The sequence below is a fragment of the Thamnophis elegans genome, chromosome 2, assembly GCF_009769535.1.
Source record: "Thamnophis elegans isolate rThaEle1 chromosome 2, rThaEle1.pri, whole genome shotgun sequence".
NCBI lineage: Eukaryota > Metazoa > Chordata > Lepidosauria > Squamata > Colubridae > Thamnophis > Thamnophis elegans.
In genome coordinates this window covers 11,506,359-11,524,446 of record NC_045542.1, presented here as the reverse complement: position 1 = coordinate 11,524,446, position 18,088 = coordinate 11,506,359, and the positions used below count along the sequence as shown (strand labels likewise).

The 18,088-nt window shown below is 41.5% G+C and overlaps 1 protein-coding gene across 2 annotated transcripts in view; it reads right to left on the bottom strand.

The window, feature by feature from the left end:
- Positions 1-11,690: 11,690 nt before the first annotated feature.
- SLC38A5 (solute carrier family 38 member 5) overlaps positions 11,691-18,088 on the bottom strand; it is a 41,324-nt gene continuing 34,926 nt past the window's right edge. For both annotated transcript variants that reach the window (XM_032212052.1, XM_032212053.1), the window contains 2 exons: positions 15,048-15,151; positions 11,691-14,650 (listed from right to left, as the gene is read on the bottom strand). In XM_032212052.1, the coding sequence (XP_032067943.1) occupies positions 14,546-14,650; positions 15,048-15,151 (209 nt within the window). In that variant the 3' untranslated portion in view covers positions 11,691-14,545. The remainder of the gene's footprint in view (positions 14,651-15,047; positions 15,152-18,088) is intronic.

The following is an 18,088-nucleotide window of genomic DNA, read 5'->3' as shown; positions in this document are numbered from 1 at the left end:
TGGGAGTGGCTTGCCGCCCATGTGACAGGATATGAAGATGCCGATGACACTTGTCAGAGCCACCTTAAATTACCTCACACACAGCACTGGCATGCATAAGAATATGATGTAAACTTGTTTTTTAAAAGGCATCTTTGGTTTGCGTTAAAACAACTCCAACACACGCAATGTTCTGATTGCACCACAAACGTAGTAGTCATCCTTACCTTTCACAGAGGCACTGAGTTTTATAAATATGAGCATGATAGTGTAGAATAATCATATCCAAGGACCAGTGGTGGGTTTCAAAAAAATTTGGAACCTCTTCTGTAGGTGTGGCCTGCTTTCCGGGTCCACTGGTGGAACCTCTTCTAACCGGTTCGGTAGATTAGACGAACCAGTTCTACCGAATAGGTGCGAACTGGTAGGAACCCACCTCTGTCCTGTTGGTATGTGAATCTGGCTTCCCCATTGACTTTGCTTGTCAGATGGTTGCAAAAGGAAATCACGTGACCTCGAGACACTGCAACCGTCATAAGTGTGAATCAGTTGCCAAGCGGCTGAATTTTGATCATGTGACCATGTGGGTTTGCTGCAACAGTCATAAGTGTGAAAAAATGGTTATAAAGTCCCTTTTTTCAGTGCCATTGCATCTTTGAAGGGTCAGTTGTAAGTCAAGGACTTACTGTTGTATGTCAAGGACTGCCTGTAAAATATTAGGCTGAGACCAGAATCCTGAGTCGCTGATGTGATGATCATGTGATTGCATCGTGGTGGCAGGAGAAAGATTGACATTTATGAAGTTACCGTTTCTTTCCAAAAATGGAAATGACAGTGCTTCACTCTCTTGTCCTTTTAATTAGGCACACTGGCTCTCTCTCCAATGCTGGAGTCATAATATAAAAATTGAAAAGGAGATGGGGGAATGCCCAGGAAGATGTATTACAAAAAAACCCGGCCACTGGGAACTAGATAATATGGTGCGACCCAGTTTATAATGATTAGTGGCTACAAACAAATCAAAGGCATTTTCCAGCTCTTAAACATTGCCTATTTCAGCATGGAGTGCCAAAAGCATGTGCATAAAGCACATGTGTGTATGCGCACACCAGGGGTGGGTTTCAACCGGTTCGCGGCGGTCCCCGCGAACCAGTTGGTCGGCGAACCCGGAAGTAAGTAACTTCTGGGAACGGCGAAGGGCCCACCCGCCCGCCCACGCTCCTTACCCGGTTTTGACGAGTTCTGCGCTTCCACGCATGCGCAGGACGCATACAGCGCCTGCGTGATCCTCCAGGAGCAGCTGGAGCATCGCGCAGACATTAGTACGCATGCGTGCGCTGCGCGCATGCACGAGGACACCGCCGGCCCCGTTCCAACCGAACCGGTTGGAACAGGGCGAGAAACCCACCCCTGGTGCACACCCATTATGCAATGCACATGCGACCCCCGCAATCTCTCCGCATGCACTCATGACCCCCTGCAGGGGCTCCGGCCTCCTGCAAGCGCTAGGTGCCCCCGCACGCTCCCTGCCCCCCATGCATGCACAGTAGAGACCCGAAAACCAGCTGGCTGGTGGGAGGCGTGTGTACATGCACAGCAGAGCTGAGCTGGGGCGACAACTCGTGTGCCCACAGGGAGTGCTGTGCGTGCCACTTGTGGCACATGTACCATAGGTTCGCCATCAAGGGCTTATTGTTTTTCATTTTAGCAATATAGGTACATACTTAAATATAGTAATATAGGTAGTCCTCAACTTACAACAGGTCACTTGGTGATCAAAGTTACAATCTCACTGAAAAAAGTGAGTTATGACCATTTTTCACACATGATCATTGCAGCACCCCCATGGTTATAGGATTTACATTTGGACACTTGACAACTGACTCACATTTATGACGGTTGCAGTGTCCCAGGGTCACTTTTGCAATCACCTGAAGAGCAAAGTCCATGGGGAAACCAGATTCAGTTAACAACTGTGTTACTACTTTAACAACTGCAGTGATTCGCTTTACAAACGTGGCAAGAAAAGTTGTAAAATGGGGCAAAACTCACTTAACAAATTTCTCACTTAGCCACATAAATTTTGGGTTCGATTGGGGTCATAAGTTGAGGACTACTGAATAAATGCTTATTTCTAATTATCTGGCCAGAAATGTATTATCTGTGTTTCGGAAAATATAATATTTTCTATCAATCAAAGCATGCAGCAGTTATTATCACAAATATTCTGTGATATCTTATAATAACAACTTGTATTGTTCATATCATAGTAGGGAATTCATTGGTAATGAATTGATAAGTATACAATGTAAAATATATTTTCTTTTTCTTCTTAATTTGTATTTTTATTGTATTAGACTTTCATTTCTTTCATTTTTAAAGTTTAACAATTGTTTTCTTACAAAAAATATTTTAAATGTATTTTTTGTTTATATCCCACCCGTATTATTTTTTAAAAATATCTTTAAATTATTTATTAAATCTCTGAAGGTGGCAAACATACCTAATACCCCTTCCTATTTTTTCCTATAACAACAACAATCCTGTGAGGTAGGTTGGACTGCGTGAGACTGACTGGCCCAAAACCACCCAGCTAACTTTCATGACTAAGGCAGGACTAGAACTCAATTTCCTAGTTTTTAGCTGGTGCTTTCACCACTAGACCAATGTGACTGAATAGTAACCTAAGCAAAATTATGAACTCATATTCGGTTCCTCATATTTTGGGGGATGGGGAGTGGGTGAGGTCATAGGACTGTCCAGAAAAGTATACACATATATTTTGTGAAATACATGATTTCTCAATATTTTTTTGAATTTAAGGGAAGATGGTTCTCAGGGGCTGTCATTGCTTGAATTCCATTTCTCAATGTCTAATAATAATAGGGGAGATGTGATTGAGGGAGATAAAATGCATGGAAAGGAAGAGTGCATGGATTATTAACTAAATGGAAAAGTGTATGAAAGAAGAAACTTCATTTATTTATTAGTTGTCCTGATTTATTAACCAGTGCATCGTCATATAACAGAATACTGGCAGTTGAGAAATAAGAATGTTTCCTCATTCTCTGCAGAACCTTTATAACCAAGACTTGTGGTATCGCCTTTAAACTTGTAACGTTCCCGTGGTTCGCCCATGAGGCCAATGTTGAGAAAAGACAGGAGACAACCTTTCTCGGGATGGAGCAACCCAGATTGGGGGTCTGAGAGCCCCTTTTATTGAGATAGGACAAAGGCAGGAGGAGCAATAGCATGTGAATAAAAACAGCCTGTAAAAGTACAATTTCTAATCTACTGCTCAGTCTATATATGGTCAAATCCTGGTCGTCAATGGTAGGGCACATCTCAGAATGTTATGTTATGCGCTATCAGAATGTTATGGCGTTCTAGGAGTTTGTTTTCTCCTGTGTGATTCAGCATGACTCTGCAAGCCCTAGTATGAACTGGGCCATGGGGGACACACAAGGAACTATATTACAACATAAACTTCTTTCTCATTATTTCTAGTCAAGTGGATATGCTTCCAAACAATTTTTTTTTTAAACAATGCTTTTTGGAACCCATCTGAACATAAAGATGATGCTAGAAGTTGGTGCTATGTGTCATGCAATCTCATCATCATCAATGCACAATAAACCTGTGTCTCAAAGGTGCTTTTTCAACAAAAAAAAGTAAGTAGATTATGATTTTTTGTTAAGGAAGAGGTTTCGCTTCTCTTCCAAGAAGCTTCTTTAGTTCTGACTGGATGGTGGCGGAGGGAGGAATAGGAGGATTATATTCCTTTTTAGTCATCTTATTATTAGCGCTCTCTCTGAGAGCAGTTGAGGCCGCTTGGGGGTTTACCTATGTTCTCAGGGTCACCTGAATCAGAGTGCAAATGGTTGCGGGATCTTCTTGGAACTGCAGAAAGGACTGTGTTGTAAACAGGAGATAGTTGGTGTCATAGTCCTCTCACTCTGTTGAGAGGGGGGGTTGTTCAATTGAATAGATACAAGATGAAAACCACATGTTGCAGCTGTCAAAATCTTACCCAGGTCCTCACAGTGTATGGTCTTCTACACTATGATCAAATTTGAGGAAGAGGCAAATTGGCTCTTTTTCCCACTGATTTTAAGAAAGCAGTTGTACGTCTTTTTTTCATTTTATTTGAAAATCTTATGTGATGTTTACATTTTGTACATTCTCAATATATTCCTTCTTTTTCATTGTTTTCTTACAATAGATTTTTTTCTTTAAAGAAAGTTAAATTATAAATAACTGGTATTTACATTGTATCAGAGGTGGGTTCCTACCAGTTCGCACCTATTCGGTAGAACCGGTTCATCAAATCTACCGAACCGGTTAGAAGAGGTTCCACCAGTGGACCCAGAAAGCAGGCCGCACCTACAGAAGAGGTTCCAAAATTTTTTGAAACCCACCACTGCCACACACACACACACACACACACACACACACACACACAGACAGACAGACAGACTGACACACAGAGAAAGACAAATAAATAAATAAATAAATAAATAAATAAATAAATAAATAAATAAATAAATAAAAAAGAAAGAAAAAGAGTGAGAGAGATGAAAGAAAAAAAGAAAAAAGGGACAGAGAGACAAAAGGAGTGAGAGAGAGAGAGTGAGAGAGAGAGATTGAGAGAGAGAGAGAAAACACATGGCCGGCAAGCCACTCCCACAAAGGAGGCCACACCCACAGAGTAGGTTCAAAAAAATTTTTAAACCCACCACTGCATTGTATTATCACTTCTATTGCCTACAGAGTGAGGATTGCTAGCTTTTGACCATTCCACAAAATTTTACTCAAGAATAAAGAAGTCATCTAATGTCCAAATAAAAGCTTTTTCCTGCTTCTATGAAGTGACGATTGGCCTGCTGTGCTATTCCGCTCACTCAGATGCACTCGTAACGGTGGTTTAGTGAGTTTATTGATATTCCCCAGCAGTTCCCTTCATCAAAAATCCAGAACTGTTCCAATTAAATCCAGCCAAAAGCAGACCAATGCTAGTCCACAGAACCAATGGCCAATGAATCCACAAGGCACTTGAAAGTTTCCCAAACAGGATAAATCCACCAGGCAAAGTTAAAACCACAACCCAAGAGTGTTCATGAAGCAAGAAAAGTTCAGATTTCACAAAGCACAATCCAAAGTCAAGACACGTGTTCAAATCCGAAGCAAGACAGGAATCCCCACGACCAGAAAACATACAGCTCAGAAATGAATATGTTCTTCCCAGCAGCATCTCCATCTGTCTGCTGTGCTAAATAGCCAGCTTCTGGTGCAGCCCATCAAGAGGGATGAGGCTGCCTCCTCGGGAGGAGTCAAGCTGACCTTCACTGCTTCTGCCTTTCTCTGCCCTGATGAGGTGTAGGTGGCAGCTCCTCTTCCCCCATCTCTGACTTGACTACAGCTGTGTGCTTTCCCCACCTGAAGCCTGGGGGCTAATCTACTGCAGGTATGCTTCAGTCAAATCACTCTCAGCCGGCTGCTCTCTCCCATCAACCACTACCCCCCACTTGGACTTGAAACCTCTGCCTTGGAGCCATTGGGCAGCCTTTCCTGACGTGCCTGGGACTGGTTCATCCTCCTCCAAACTGACATCCAGAGAGGCATCTGGGGAACTGACTGGGGGAGTCACCACAGCTACCTGGAAAGGTGAGTGGACTGGATGCTTTTTCCCTCCCAGGCTTAGCTCTCAATAGCAATTGTTGATGCGCTCCTGGCCTGCTGCAGTGACATCATTCTTACCTCAAAATGCCCAGGGTTAATGTAGGGACAGGCTTCCCTGACCACTCTTTACGGGATGCTCAAGTAGTTAGCAGCCAGCATCAGTTTTCCCAATCCTTCTCATCGCATTGTATCTAAAGAAGTCAGAAATTCCCAACTTCTTTTTATTGGCTGCGCTCATATCTTTGATACTTTATTCAATGGAGTTTTATATCTGCTGCCAAAGCTATTTCTCTTAAGTTTTTCTAAAAAAATATAGAAATAGGTTCTTAATTCTGTTTCCAGTGATGTGCAAACGGAGACAACTAATAGTTACCACCGAAGAGAGGGGTAAACTTTTTAAATATACAACTGAAGAGTGACTGGATGAGGAACAGAATAACAGGAAGACTTCCAGACAGAAAATGAGAACCAGCTGTGGGAGCCCTCGAAATATTTTATCGTGGTCTTCAGGGTGAATGGCCTTCTACAGTATGATCAAGTTTGGGGAAGACACAAACTGGCACGTATTGGGTTGAGAGAGAAGCTGAGGAAGAAGGGGGAGATCTGGCGGTAATTATTTAGGTGTCCTACAGAGTCAGACTTCAGGATGGGCACCTTCGAGTGGAGACCTTGAATAATGGAAAAAGTAAATGTCTGAAGTTCTATCTCTTTCCCAGCTTCCAGACTGTAGTCCCGGTTTTCCATACAGGATTCTTGCCTGGTAAATTGAAATTCTAAATGCAAATAACACTGGATAAGTATATTATCAGGGCTGATGAGATGGATAATTAATGGCCTTGCTTCTTTCTAACCCTAACCCTTACAGACAAAGTAGAACAGTTGTGCGTTCAGTTGGCTGAGTGGCAGCCATTTCCATTTGGATTCAGCCAGCCTTTGTCCAAGGAGAGTTTTCCAGCCCTAATAACATAACAACAACAGGAAAAAAGTCTTCTGCAAAGAAGTCACCTTCCCCCCCTCCCCAAGATGGTACTGAGAGTATGTCAGTCCAGGATCCCCACCTTTACCAAAAGGTCCAGGATCGGTGTGACAACAGGGTGCAATGGTCAAGGTAGTCGTGTTGAGATTCAGCAATGGACTCTAAAGCATCTAAAGGGAAAGGAAAATCACTTTCACTGAAGAAAAGCTTCCAGCCAAAAAGTGCTTGGACGCAAACAGCCTCATGTGCAGGAGGAAATAAAGATCTTAGAATCTGAGATGAGAGGAGGAGGAGGGGGAAGAAGAGGAGGAGGTGATGGTGGTGGTGGTGAAGAGGAATCAATTCTTTCCATGGGATGAGCTTGGGAATCATCATAAGAGATACCAATCTCTTAAGATATTCACAGTATGTAGGAAGTTTCAACCATGTTTTCTTGCACAGATTCAGTGATTCTAACTATGGTGCATTATCATCATCACCTAATGCAGCCGTCCACAACCTTTCTGGCACCAAGGACAGGTTTTGGAAGAAAAATTATTTTCTGCAGACCAGTGTGGTGGTGAATGGCTTCGCACGCAATGTAGATCTTGTACAATGTGTGGTTGAAGCTTCTCTCGCTCACCTGCCACTTCCGCAGCCCAGTTCCCATTTGTGCAGCCTGGAAGTTGGAGATGCATGAAAGATCAACAAGAAAGAGAGGAAGGCATGAAAATAGGTATATACAGACACATAAATGTCCACAGATCAAGTAGAACGATCCCAGACTTTCTCAGGAATCGAATGTTTTGTATATTATAGGGAAGATGAAGAAATCTTTTAGGAGATCTGGCTGGAACCTGTCTGAGGGCCTCACAGCATTAGGATTGAAATTTTAGTTTAAAAATTGTATGCCAATGTAGCAAATCTCCAAGATAATCAAGCAAGGACGTCAGGTAAAGTAGGCTAGAACTAAGAAATAATTTCTGAGAAAAGTACTATTCTGTCTCAGAACTTTCTTTCTCTTCTCTAAAATAACAACAGTCCTAGTGACACAAAATACCCAGAATGATGTCATAATTAACAAAAGGAGACTCTCAAGATTGAACAATTAAGGGCACTAAGGATGGCTTTGTTGTTTTTAATCACAACAAACCCAAAGCAAAACATCAGTAAGATATTTATTTATTAAATTTAAGCACCACCCATTTTGCTAAATGATACAGGTGTACGAACAGTACAGTGGGATGGAGGTGAAACAGTTCTTAAACATTTCACCAATAATATAAGAAATGAGACCTGTGCTGAACTGGACAGTAATGTGGATTATGTAAGAACACAAAATCCAGAAGATGCAACTGAATCCAAGTCTCCCCTTCTTTTTAAAACATTTTTTATACAGATACTATTTTAGTGACTGTCTCATTTAACAATCATTCACGGCTGATGAAAAAGCAACCAATTATCGCATTGACTACATTTCCAGGTCTGTGAAGCAAAGGAAAGCTGAAGATCATAAGCACAACTATGATTTCACAAACGACCATTTTGGGTAAGAACTTAGTTGCTGGGTCCCATTGTGGTTGCTAAACAAGGAATACTTATAGCAGGTATCTCAATAAAATGGAATATGTTTTCACACATAAATGAGCATATGGACCAGGGGTGAAATTCAGAAAGTTCTGACAGTTTCTGGAGAACTGATAGTGGAAATTTTGAGTAGTTCAGAGAACCAGCAAATACCACCTCTGACTGGCGCCAGAGTGGGATAGGAATGGAGATTTTGCAATATCTTTCCCCAGGAGTGGGGAGGGAATGGAGATTTTGCCGTATCCTTCCCCTGCCACGCCCACCATTTCATTTCATTTCATTTATTTGGTTTGTATGCCGCCCTATTCCCGAAAGACTCAGGGCGGCTAATAATAAAAAGGGAAGGGGATACAAAAAATAAACATAAAAATCAGCAATTTAAAATTCAACAACAGTCGTAACCTCAAGTGGGGCTGGATAATTTAACAGCCCCAGGCCTGCTGGAACAGCCAAGTCTTAGTTGCTTTGCGAAAGGCCGGAAGGGTAGTGAGGGTCCGGATCTCCACAGGGAGATCGTTCCATAGGGCCAGAGCAGCCACAGAGAAGGCCCTCCCCCGAGGGTTCGCCAGCCGACATTGGCCAGCAGATGGAATTCGGAGGAGGCCTAGTCTGTGGGATCTAATAGGTCTTTGGGAGGTGACTGGCAGGAGGCGGTCTCTCAAGTAACCATGTAGGGCTTTAAAAGTAACGACTAGCACTTTGAAGCGTGTCTGGAGCCCAATGGGCAGCCAGTGCAGCTCGCGGAGGATAAGTGTAACGTGGGTGTACCGAGGTGCACCCACAATCGCTCGCGCGTCTGCATTCTGGACAAGCTGAAGTCTTCGAACACTCTTCAAGGGCAGTCCCATGTAGAGCGTGTTACAGTAGTCCAATCTTGAGGTGACGAGGGCGTGAGTGACTATCCGAACGGCCTCCCGGTCCAGATAGGGTCGCAATTGGTGCAGCAGGTGAACCAAGCCACACTCACAGAACCGGTAGTAAAAAGAAAATGAATTTCACCACTGATATGGACACATATAAAACCCTCATGTCCAAGTCAGATAAGGAAGTTCTAAATAATAAAAACAAAACAAATACACAGTACAAGGTCAACAGTTCTTTATTGAATACCAAAATTATACAAATACTGTGTCCTTATATCAAGTTCACATTTTGAATGTGTACCCTCCTCCCTTAAATCTGGATCCCATTACTATTCCAAGCAGAAAGCCATCCCCATTTAATGAAAAACAAAGAAGTAAAAAAGCTGAGGCCATCCAGATCCTAGTGGGGTAGAAGTGTTAAAGTGAGGTACATTTTTCATTTGGATAAGAAATTAAGGGGTGGATTTTCACAGGTCAGCGGAGAGCCAAACTCTCCCAGAAGGTATCAAGTTTCTAAGCCAGGGGCTCAATTGTCAATTCTGCTTCACTAGATGTTCCACCTTGCATTCACACTATTTTGAATTACAGCTGGGCTAGGAGGAAAAGGCTGCAGTTGCTAAGCCACTAACAACTGCCTACTAGAATCATCCAACCATTATTGTTCCCTAACAGGCCTTCCATCACTGTAGTTTGGTGATGCTATAAGCATGCTTAAAGTCATTAGTGAGGACATGACCTCAGTTTCTCCTCAGATGCTTATAAGCAGCTGGCTGCAAGAAAGTTTGAAATAGCTGCGCTGACAACAATTCTTTACTAGTGAATTTCTCTTTTACATGCTATTAGGACCTGTTTTGCATCTGGCCACCTTATAGTCAGCTTGTGAATTCAAAATTAGTAAGCCAAGAAGAGCAAAAAGCTCAGGCATTTTACCCATTAAACGGGAGCAGCGTGACACTCAGTGGCACTGGTTTTGAAGAAGCACAGGTCAATTACGTTGTACGCAGTTGCTCCTCCTCAGAACCTGATAACTATGAGCAGCAATAGGACAATCAAGTTCAGCAAAGGACGTATCCCTTTATGCCAAAGTTCAATTTGAGTGCTTCTGCTTCCAATGTTGTACAAGCCACCCTCCACTTCAGAATTCTTCCACCCTCCTTTGCCCTGTGTTCAGAAACAGATCTTGACATTGCGCTTGTTCTACGGATGAAGTTTGTTCCACAATTGGGAAGGTTTAATTGAATACCACTCCAAGTAATAAATCTGTTTAGAATTTCAAAGTTCAATTATATTACCAGATAATTAGCAGAAGATAAAGGTACCAAACATGGGGCTTACTTTGTAATACACCATACAAATTCAATAAACAGAATACTCTGGCCATGATTGTAGGTTTTGCATACATTAGAAAGTATGATCTAAAGAAAGTCTTGTGACAATTTCTCATTCTAACAGGAAGACAAGATGAATGATGTAACAGGTTATTTGGGGGAGGGGGAAGCTAGGGGTATTCCCTCTGGAATGACCAAAAATAAGATAATATTGCTGAAATTGTTTGGATAATTATTATAATGTACCAGCAGGATTTCCAATGATTATATCTCTATTTACAGATCCTATCTCAGCACATTTTAAACCATTTGAAGTTAACTCACGTACTGTATACTTTACAGATGGGTGGGTGCAGAGAAAGCATTTTAAGAGGCACAGACCTAGTAGTATTACTACCTTGGAACAGTGCTCTCATTTTTGCTGAGCATATGCACCCTTTTGTAAAGATACAAGTCACTTATCTTAATGTAATATAAGTTTTCTATTTGTCAACTTAAAAAGGCAGAGAGCTGCTCCATGTACTGTCTTAAGTATGTTGCAGCGCAAATAATGAATATTGTTCTGGACAACATGTGTACCACATTGATGTATTTCTAAGAGTATTTCCTTTTCAAAGTAGATAAGGTTAATCAGATTTATTTATTTAGCATATGACAATCAGCAGAGCAAAGCTACGATGTGCGATTTATGTTGCTCAGAAGAAAATGCGCAACTATTATCTAAAGCAGTGTTTCTCAACCTTGGCGACTTGAAGATGTCTGGACTTCAACTCCCAGAATTCCCCAGCCAGCATTTGCTGGCTGGGGAATTCTGGGAGTTGAAGTCCGGACATCTTCAAGTCGCCAAGGTTGGGAAACACTGATCTAAAGGAACTCATATCATTCAATTAGGTCCTCCAGAATCTCACCTTCTCAATGGAAAAATATTGAATCCCTAATAGTTATTTAACTGATAAACAAGAAGCAGAAAATAAAAGCTAAAAAAAACCTTGAAGAATAAATGTAGATAATGCAGAACTTATTACATAAACTAGAGAGAAGGTGATCAAGGGAACCCTTCCATTCTCTTTCATTTTTAAAATCACGCTGAGGTATTTGTGGTATAATAGAGTCATGATTAAGGGTCTTGTGAAGATGACAGATCAAATTTGTTTTCTGTTTCAGAGGCTATGATCCAAGCCAAAGGTTCAGATTACAAGAGAATTTTTATAAAAAGAGGAACATTCCTGAGAGTTCTGAGAGTGGAGCAAGCTCCCTTAGATCTAACAGGCTTTCTTAGATTAGTTTTTATCAGAGATGTCATATAAGTGCATTTAAAAAGATAACCTTTAAGTGTGAGCAAGCAATTAGCAATCAGGCATTGCTACAAGAAGTATTAACACTTGATGAAATGTATACCTAAAATTTCTGTCATTTCTGTATAAGAAAAAGATAAATAAAAAGGGAACAAAAGGCAGAAAGATACCAAATAACTAGAGATTATTTTAAAAAAAGATGAATAATGGAACAAAGATTATGTTTGTCAGGCTGGGCTTACTACCTTCCTACCAAAAGATTTAGTTTCCACCCATTCACTGTCAAGGGACATTGCAATGAAAGATCCATAATTCAGGGGGTGTTTAATCTTCAGAATTATAGGACTAACAATTCACAGGAAAGTATCAACTTTCAACTTAAAAGCTTCTTTAACACTTTCCCAAGTTTTTACTATGACCCCTTTTAACGTGACTAATTCAATGACTCAAAAAGGTGAATTACACATAAGCGTCTCAAAATACAAAAATAAAGAGGCATATTCTGCTGGAATAGCAGTATTTAGTTTTGTTAAACTATCTTTAAATATAAGTGCTATTGTGGTGGGAAAGGAGGGGGAGGGAGAATATTTTTAAGAATTCTGAAAAGTGCAATTTAAATGATTCATGTCAGTGACCATGAAGATGACAGGGGAGATATGTGTGGAAATACATATGCATTCTAATTTATCAAATTCCTTGATAATTTCATTGCACATAACAAAACTACACTTGTTCAGGCAGACGAAAGGTGATTCATGATTAGCAAAACTAACCTACCATTGTTCTTTCATTTCCACTTCAGTATCTCTGAAGTGAAAAAAGCAGTAATTACATAGGGAATATATTGGAGGACAAAGATTTAAGACATCATTGTACAGATGTTGAGGAAAAACAAATCTGGTGTGTCAGTTCCAAAGGGAAAAATATCTAGGAATGCCTTGCTGGCTTGTATCACACTTAAACTGGTCACTTAATTAATTTATTTTCTCAATTAACTCTTTTTCACATACACACTGAGCCCTGAACTAACTAGGTGGGTTCACGCAACATAGTAAAACCACAAAAAACTAGTCATGTGTAGCATTTTATGCAAATTCGGCCATTAGATTTGTAATTGGCTTGGTTAAGTATACTGTGCAAATACAGGTAATGCTCAACTTACAACAGTGAATGTTCAAAGTTACAACGGCACTGAACAAAGTGACGTATGATTATTTTTCACACTTATGTCCGTTGCAGCTGGTTACCTGATTTACATTCGGATACTTGACAACTGCCTCACATTTATGATTGTTGCAGTGTGCTGGGGAAGGGTGTGTGTGTGTCATGTGATCACCTTTTGCAAATCTTCTGACAAGACTTAACCATTGTGTTACTAATTTAACAACTTAACAAATATGGCAAGAAGTGTCATAAAAATGGGGCAAAACTCACTTAGCAAATTTCTCGCTTAGCAACATAAATTTTGGGCTCAATTGTGGTTGTACGTTGTGGACCACCTGTACAGCCTCTTTGTTAGCATTTTTTTTCCCTTAGTGTCTTTTCAACAATTTTCAATCAAGGCTCTTATCATTTTGCATTATCAGCACCATTTGAAGTTAACCAAGCCAATAAGAGCGGATTCAGCCATAAGAGCAGAATTCACATTCAGATACTTCAGAAATGGAATCCTAAACTCAGATGCAGCACTAAGAAATTTAATCCCTGGGGCCCAGGGAGATGCACCAATGGGAAATCACCAGATGGTGTTGTAGTGTATGTAGAATTCACTTTTCTGGATAGCCTCAGAGAAAAACCTAGCATCATTCAGAGACAAGAGACAGCAAACAACATTCTCCCACAATTTGAGGGAGTTGCATTCCCCTCCCGCTAGCAGGGAGTCTTTGAGTCTCCCGCTGCACCGAAATGATCCATTCTGCTCTGCCTCCTTAGGTGGAAGAAAATTTCCAGGATTCCAGGGTCCCTAGTTCTCCTTCCTCCCTCGATTCCCAGACCTCATCTATGTCAGAAAAACCTGGAATCGTGGCATGGATTAAATAGGCATTAGGATGGCTATGTTATTTATATTCTTTGGTCTGGTAGCCTGGTCGAAATTAAATAAGAGCAAATAAATTAGATTGTCCGTTGCTTTGATCAACACCCATCGAGGCATGGCGTTTCCTTCGCTGTCAGTTGTTATCATTGCTGTGGCCTTAAGTGATATCAGGCAGGAGACTGAGTGATATCAGACACTATGCCTCCATAGCAACCAGCCCCCACCCTCTTCCATGTTGGATAACAAAGGAGTCACAATTGTTGAGACATCAAGGCACCATTTGGTACAGTGACAAATGATGACAAACCAGCCTGAGATTCTTTCTGTAACAGTGGAGGCGAAGGAGGAAAAGAAGAATGGGGGGGGGAGAGGAAAAAGGCAAACTAAGCCTTGTTGAGAGGCAGCACGATAATCCTGGGCAAAGAAAACCCAAACCAAACCCCACGTGGTTTTGCCGACACATGCAATTGTTGGTGATGGCACAATATCAACAGGGAGAAAAACAAAACAAAACGAAGGCCAGGAAAATAATGCTGCTACCATAGGAGCCAGCAAATGAAGGGAGCTTAAATTCAGAGGCTCTGATTTAGAGGCCTAGATCTTAGAAGGGCTGTAGTGAAGCCCCGGAGATGTTCCAAATTACTTTGCATTGCCATAGCACCAAAGGGATGGCTTCCAACACTTCTCCAAAGTGTTGGGACAGGTAATTATGGTGTCTCCAGGATAAGTGAGGATAAACAGCAAAAGGCACCACTGTTTCTCTGGCACTGAATGGTCTCCCTGGTTAGAACCACCTGGTCTCTTGGGGTGAGGAGTGGGCTTCGCTAGTGATTCACTCCAGAGCTCTTCCCTGTGGTTACCCAGTCAACGATGATAAAAGTGAGGCTCATCACCATGAAAATGAAACCAAGGGCAGCAAAACACGCAGCCTGTGGAGGGAGAAAGACAATTCATGAATCACAATTCCTCATAATAATATCTTTTTTCACAGTTTTCAGGATGGAACAGTCCACAGCAACCTAAACAAAATCTCTAAGAAAACGTTCCTTATCCCATCTGTCCAGCAACCTCCCAATCACCTTGAGTTCAACAGCCCTAGCTTCCAAAACGCCTCCCCATGGCCTTCATGCCAATTCTGGGTGCAAAACTGCCACCTCATCTTGTTGCAGTGATTAAAGATTGAGAAAATCAAAGGAACTTGGACAGAAACCCGAATAAGCTCCAACCCACTGGAGCTCTTGCACTAAGCCTTTAAGGAAGCCTTTTTTCCAATTCTCTAGTATAACTCCCATGTTGTACATCCCCCACCCATCTGCTTGTCAATACCTGGATTTTGGGTCTTGATCGTAGTGGTTCTTTTTCATTGGGGATAATTCGGATGTAGAAAATGCTAGGAAGGATGAAGATGAGACTGGGGGCTGATGTGGCGCCTGAGAAAAAAGAACACAGATGTTGTGAATAACTACCCAGCATTCAGAATGCGACAGCTCTCCTCCCAGCCCTAAGCAGATTGGCTCAGATACACCTAATCAGAGGTGGGTTCCTACCAGTTTGCACCTATTCGGTAGAACCGGTTCGTCAAATCTACCGAACCGGTTAGAAGAGGTTCCACCAGTGGACCCGGAAAGCAGGCCACACCTACAGAAGAGCTTCCAAAATTTTTGAAACCCACCACTGGTCCTTGGATATGATTATTCTACACTATCATGCTCATATTTATAAAACTCAGTGCCTCTGTGAAAAGTAAGGATGACTATTGCGTTTGTGGTGCAATCAGAACATTGCGTGTGTTGAAGTTGTTTTAATGCAAACCAAAGATGCCTTTTAAAAAACAAGTTTACATCATATTCTTATGCATGCCAGTGCTGTGTGTGAGGTAATTTAAGGTGGTTCTGACAAGTGTCGTCGGCATCTTCATATCCGGTCATATGGGCGGCAAGCCACTCCCATCTGGTCACATGGGCGGCAAGCCACTCCCACAAAGGAGGCCACACCCACAGAGTAGGTTCGAACAATTTTTGAAACCCACTACTTCACCTAATACATATCTATCCCTAGTTATGGGCTTTGGCACCATGCAAAAGCACATTTTCCCCCCTCCCTCTTTCTCCAGGAGAATTTGGGATTACTGTTTTGGGAGACTGCAGGCAGTTCCCTGGTGCAAGGAAGGCAATCAAGAAACAGTGGCCCACAATGGAGAGGAGAAAGCAAAGATCATTGTTCTTCACTACCCAATCAATCCTTGGAACTTTCAGAAAATAAAAAAAGAACTTGTAAATTAAAATGGAATCGAACTATAAATCGAATAAATTGAGTCAGAAATGGAAAAATCCAATGCACGGGGTCTATTTCTTGGCTGTAAATAAAATAAAGGCCTAGTTAGAACTACAAAAAGTTCAAACATTGTTTTGTGTGTGCACAGTTTAAAGGCATGGTCTTTTCTGTCAGTTTGAACCAGAGGTGGGTTCCTACCAGTTCGCACCTATTCGGTAGAACCGGTTCGTCAAATCTACCGAACCGGTTAGAAGAGGTTCCACCAGTGGACCCGGAAAGCAGGCCACACCTACAGAAGAGGTTCCAAAAATTTTTGAAACCCACCACTGGTCCTTGGATATGATTATTCTACACTATCATGCTCATATTTATAAAACTCAGTGCCTCTGTGAAAGGGAAGGATGACTACTGCATTTATGGTACAATCAGAACATTGCGTGTGTTGAAGTTGTTTTAACGCAAACCAAAGATGCCTTTTAAAAAACAAGTTTTACATCATATTCTTATGCATGCCAGTGCTGTGTGTGAGGTAATTTAAGGTAGTTCTGACAAGTGTCGTCGGCATCTTCATATCCGGTCACATGGGCGGCAAGCCACTCCCACAAGGGAGGCCACACCCACAGAGTAGGTTCGAACAATTTTTGAAACCCACCACTGGTTTGAACCCAACATTCAAAGATTCCGCCCTACTGACCTTTTAAAAGCGAGATATTTTTGTTGGTAGTAGGTCAGTGCCCCCTTGTGGTCTGAATGAATTCTTATTTTACTTCTACATATTCTGTTAAGACACTTTTTTTTCTATTCAACTGATTGCCGTAACTACCTTTAACCCCTAGACTAAAATAGCTCTGTAATCTATCCTTCTCAGCACTGATTATCTGTATTTTAATATTTAATCAAAAAGCACCTAATCATCTAAAAAAAAAACTTAAACGCCTAAATATTTTAACTTATTTTAAGTTTGTCAGTTACAGTGTGGCATGATGCCTGAATCCAGCCATTATAAATAATACTGGCTTGAAAAATCAATGGATGGATTTGGTAAGCTTCCTGTACAGTGGGATAGTATCATTTCATACTTGAAGTGTTTTCATACCTTCCTATAATCAGCATGTATTTGATCCATTCGATCCTTTTGGGTGAAAAGTTATAAGCCCAGAACCATAAAATGAAATGAGACAGCCTACAGCTATTTTTAAAAGCTGAGTTTCTTCTGGAGGCAAAGGCTGTCAACTCCATAACCCTGTTTTCTATATTGGGAGGAGAAGCTGGGAAGAGCCAAGATGCCTTTCCTGGTGAGCGGCACTAAGGCTTCAGATCCATTTACCTATTTGGCCATTTTCTGTTTTGCACTTTGCCAAAACAGTCTGAACTATGTTTTAAAAATCTACGTACCACAATTACACTTGAGCGGCTTTAGTAAACATAAAACCGTCGTCGACTTACAACCATTTTTTTTCAGTGGTCGTTCAAAGTTACCACAGCACTGAAAAAATGTTACTAGTTGCAACCAGTCCTCAAACATACGACTGTCACAGTGTTCCCACGGTCATGTGATCAACATTTGGATGCCTGGCAATCAGCATGTACTTACGATGGTTGCAGCATCCTAAGGTGATGTGGCTGCCATTTGTTACCTTCCCAGCTGGCTTCTGACAAGCAAGTCAATGAGGGGGTCAACCAGATTCACTTAATGACCATGTGATTCACTTAGAAATCACAGTGATTTGCTTAACAACCATTGCGAAAAGATCATAAAATCCAGCACAAATCGCTCAAGATCTTCCTTAGCAACGCAAATTCTGGTCCCAACTGTGGTTCTAAGTCCAGGACAACCTATATACAATTTACCCACAATTAACCTTCATCTCCAAATGGAAGTTCCCCACTCCCAGGAGGAGATTGTCTAATGCATACAAAAATATCATTTATATATTAAATGTATATGCCGCCCCATCTTGCTGTCCAAGGCAATTACCGGCATGCAACTCCAGTGGGCAGAAATGCGGGTTCATTTGCTAAGCAGAGGGACAAGGGGACAAAGTTGACAAAATCAGACATCTCGTGTAGCTGTGGCTCAGAACATGTATTAA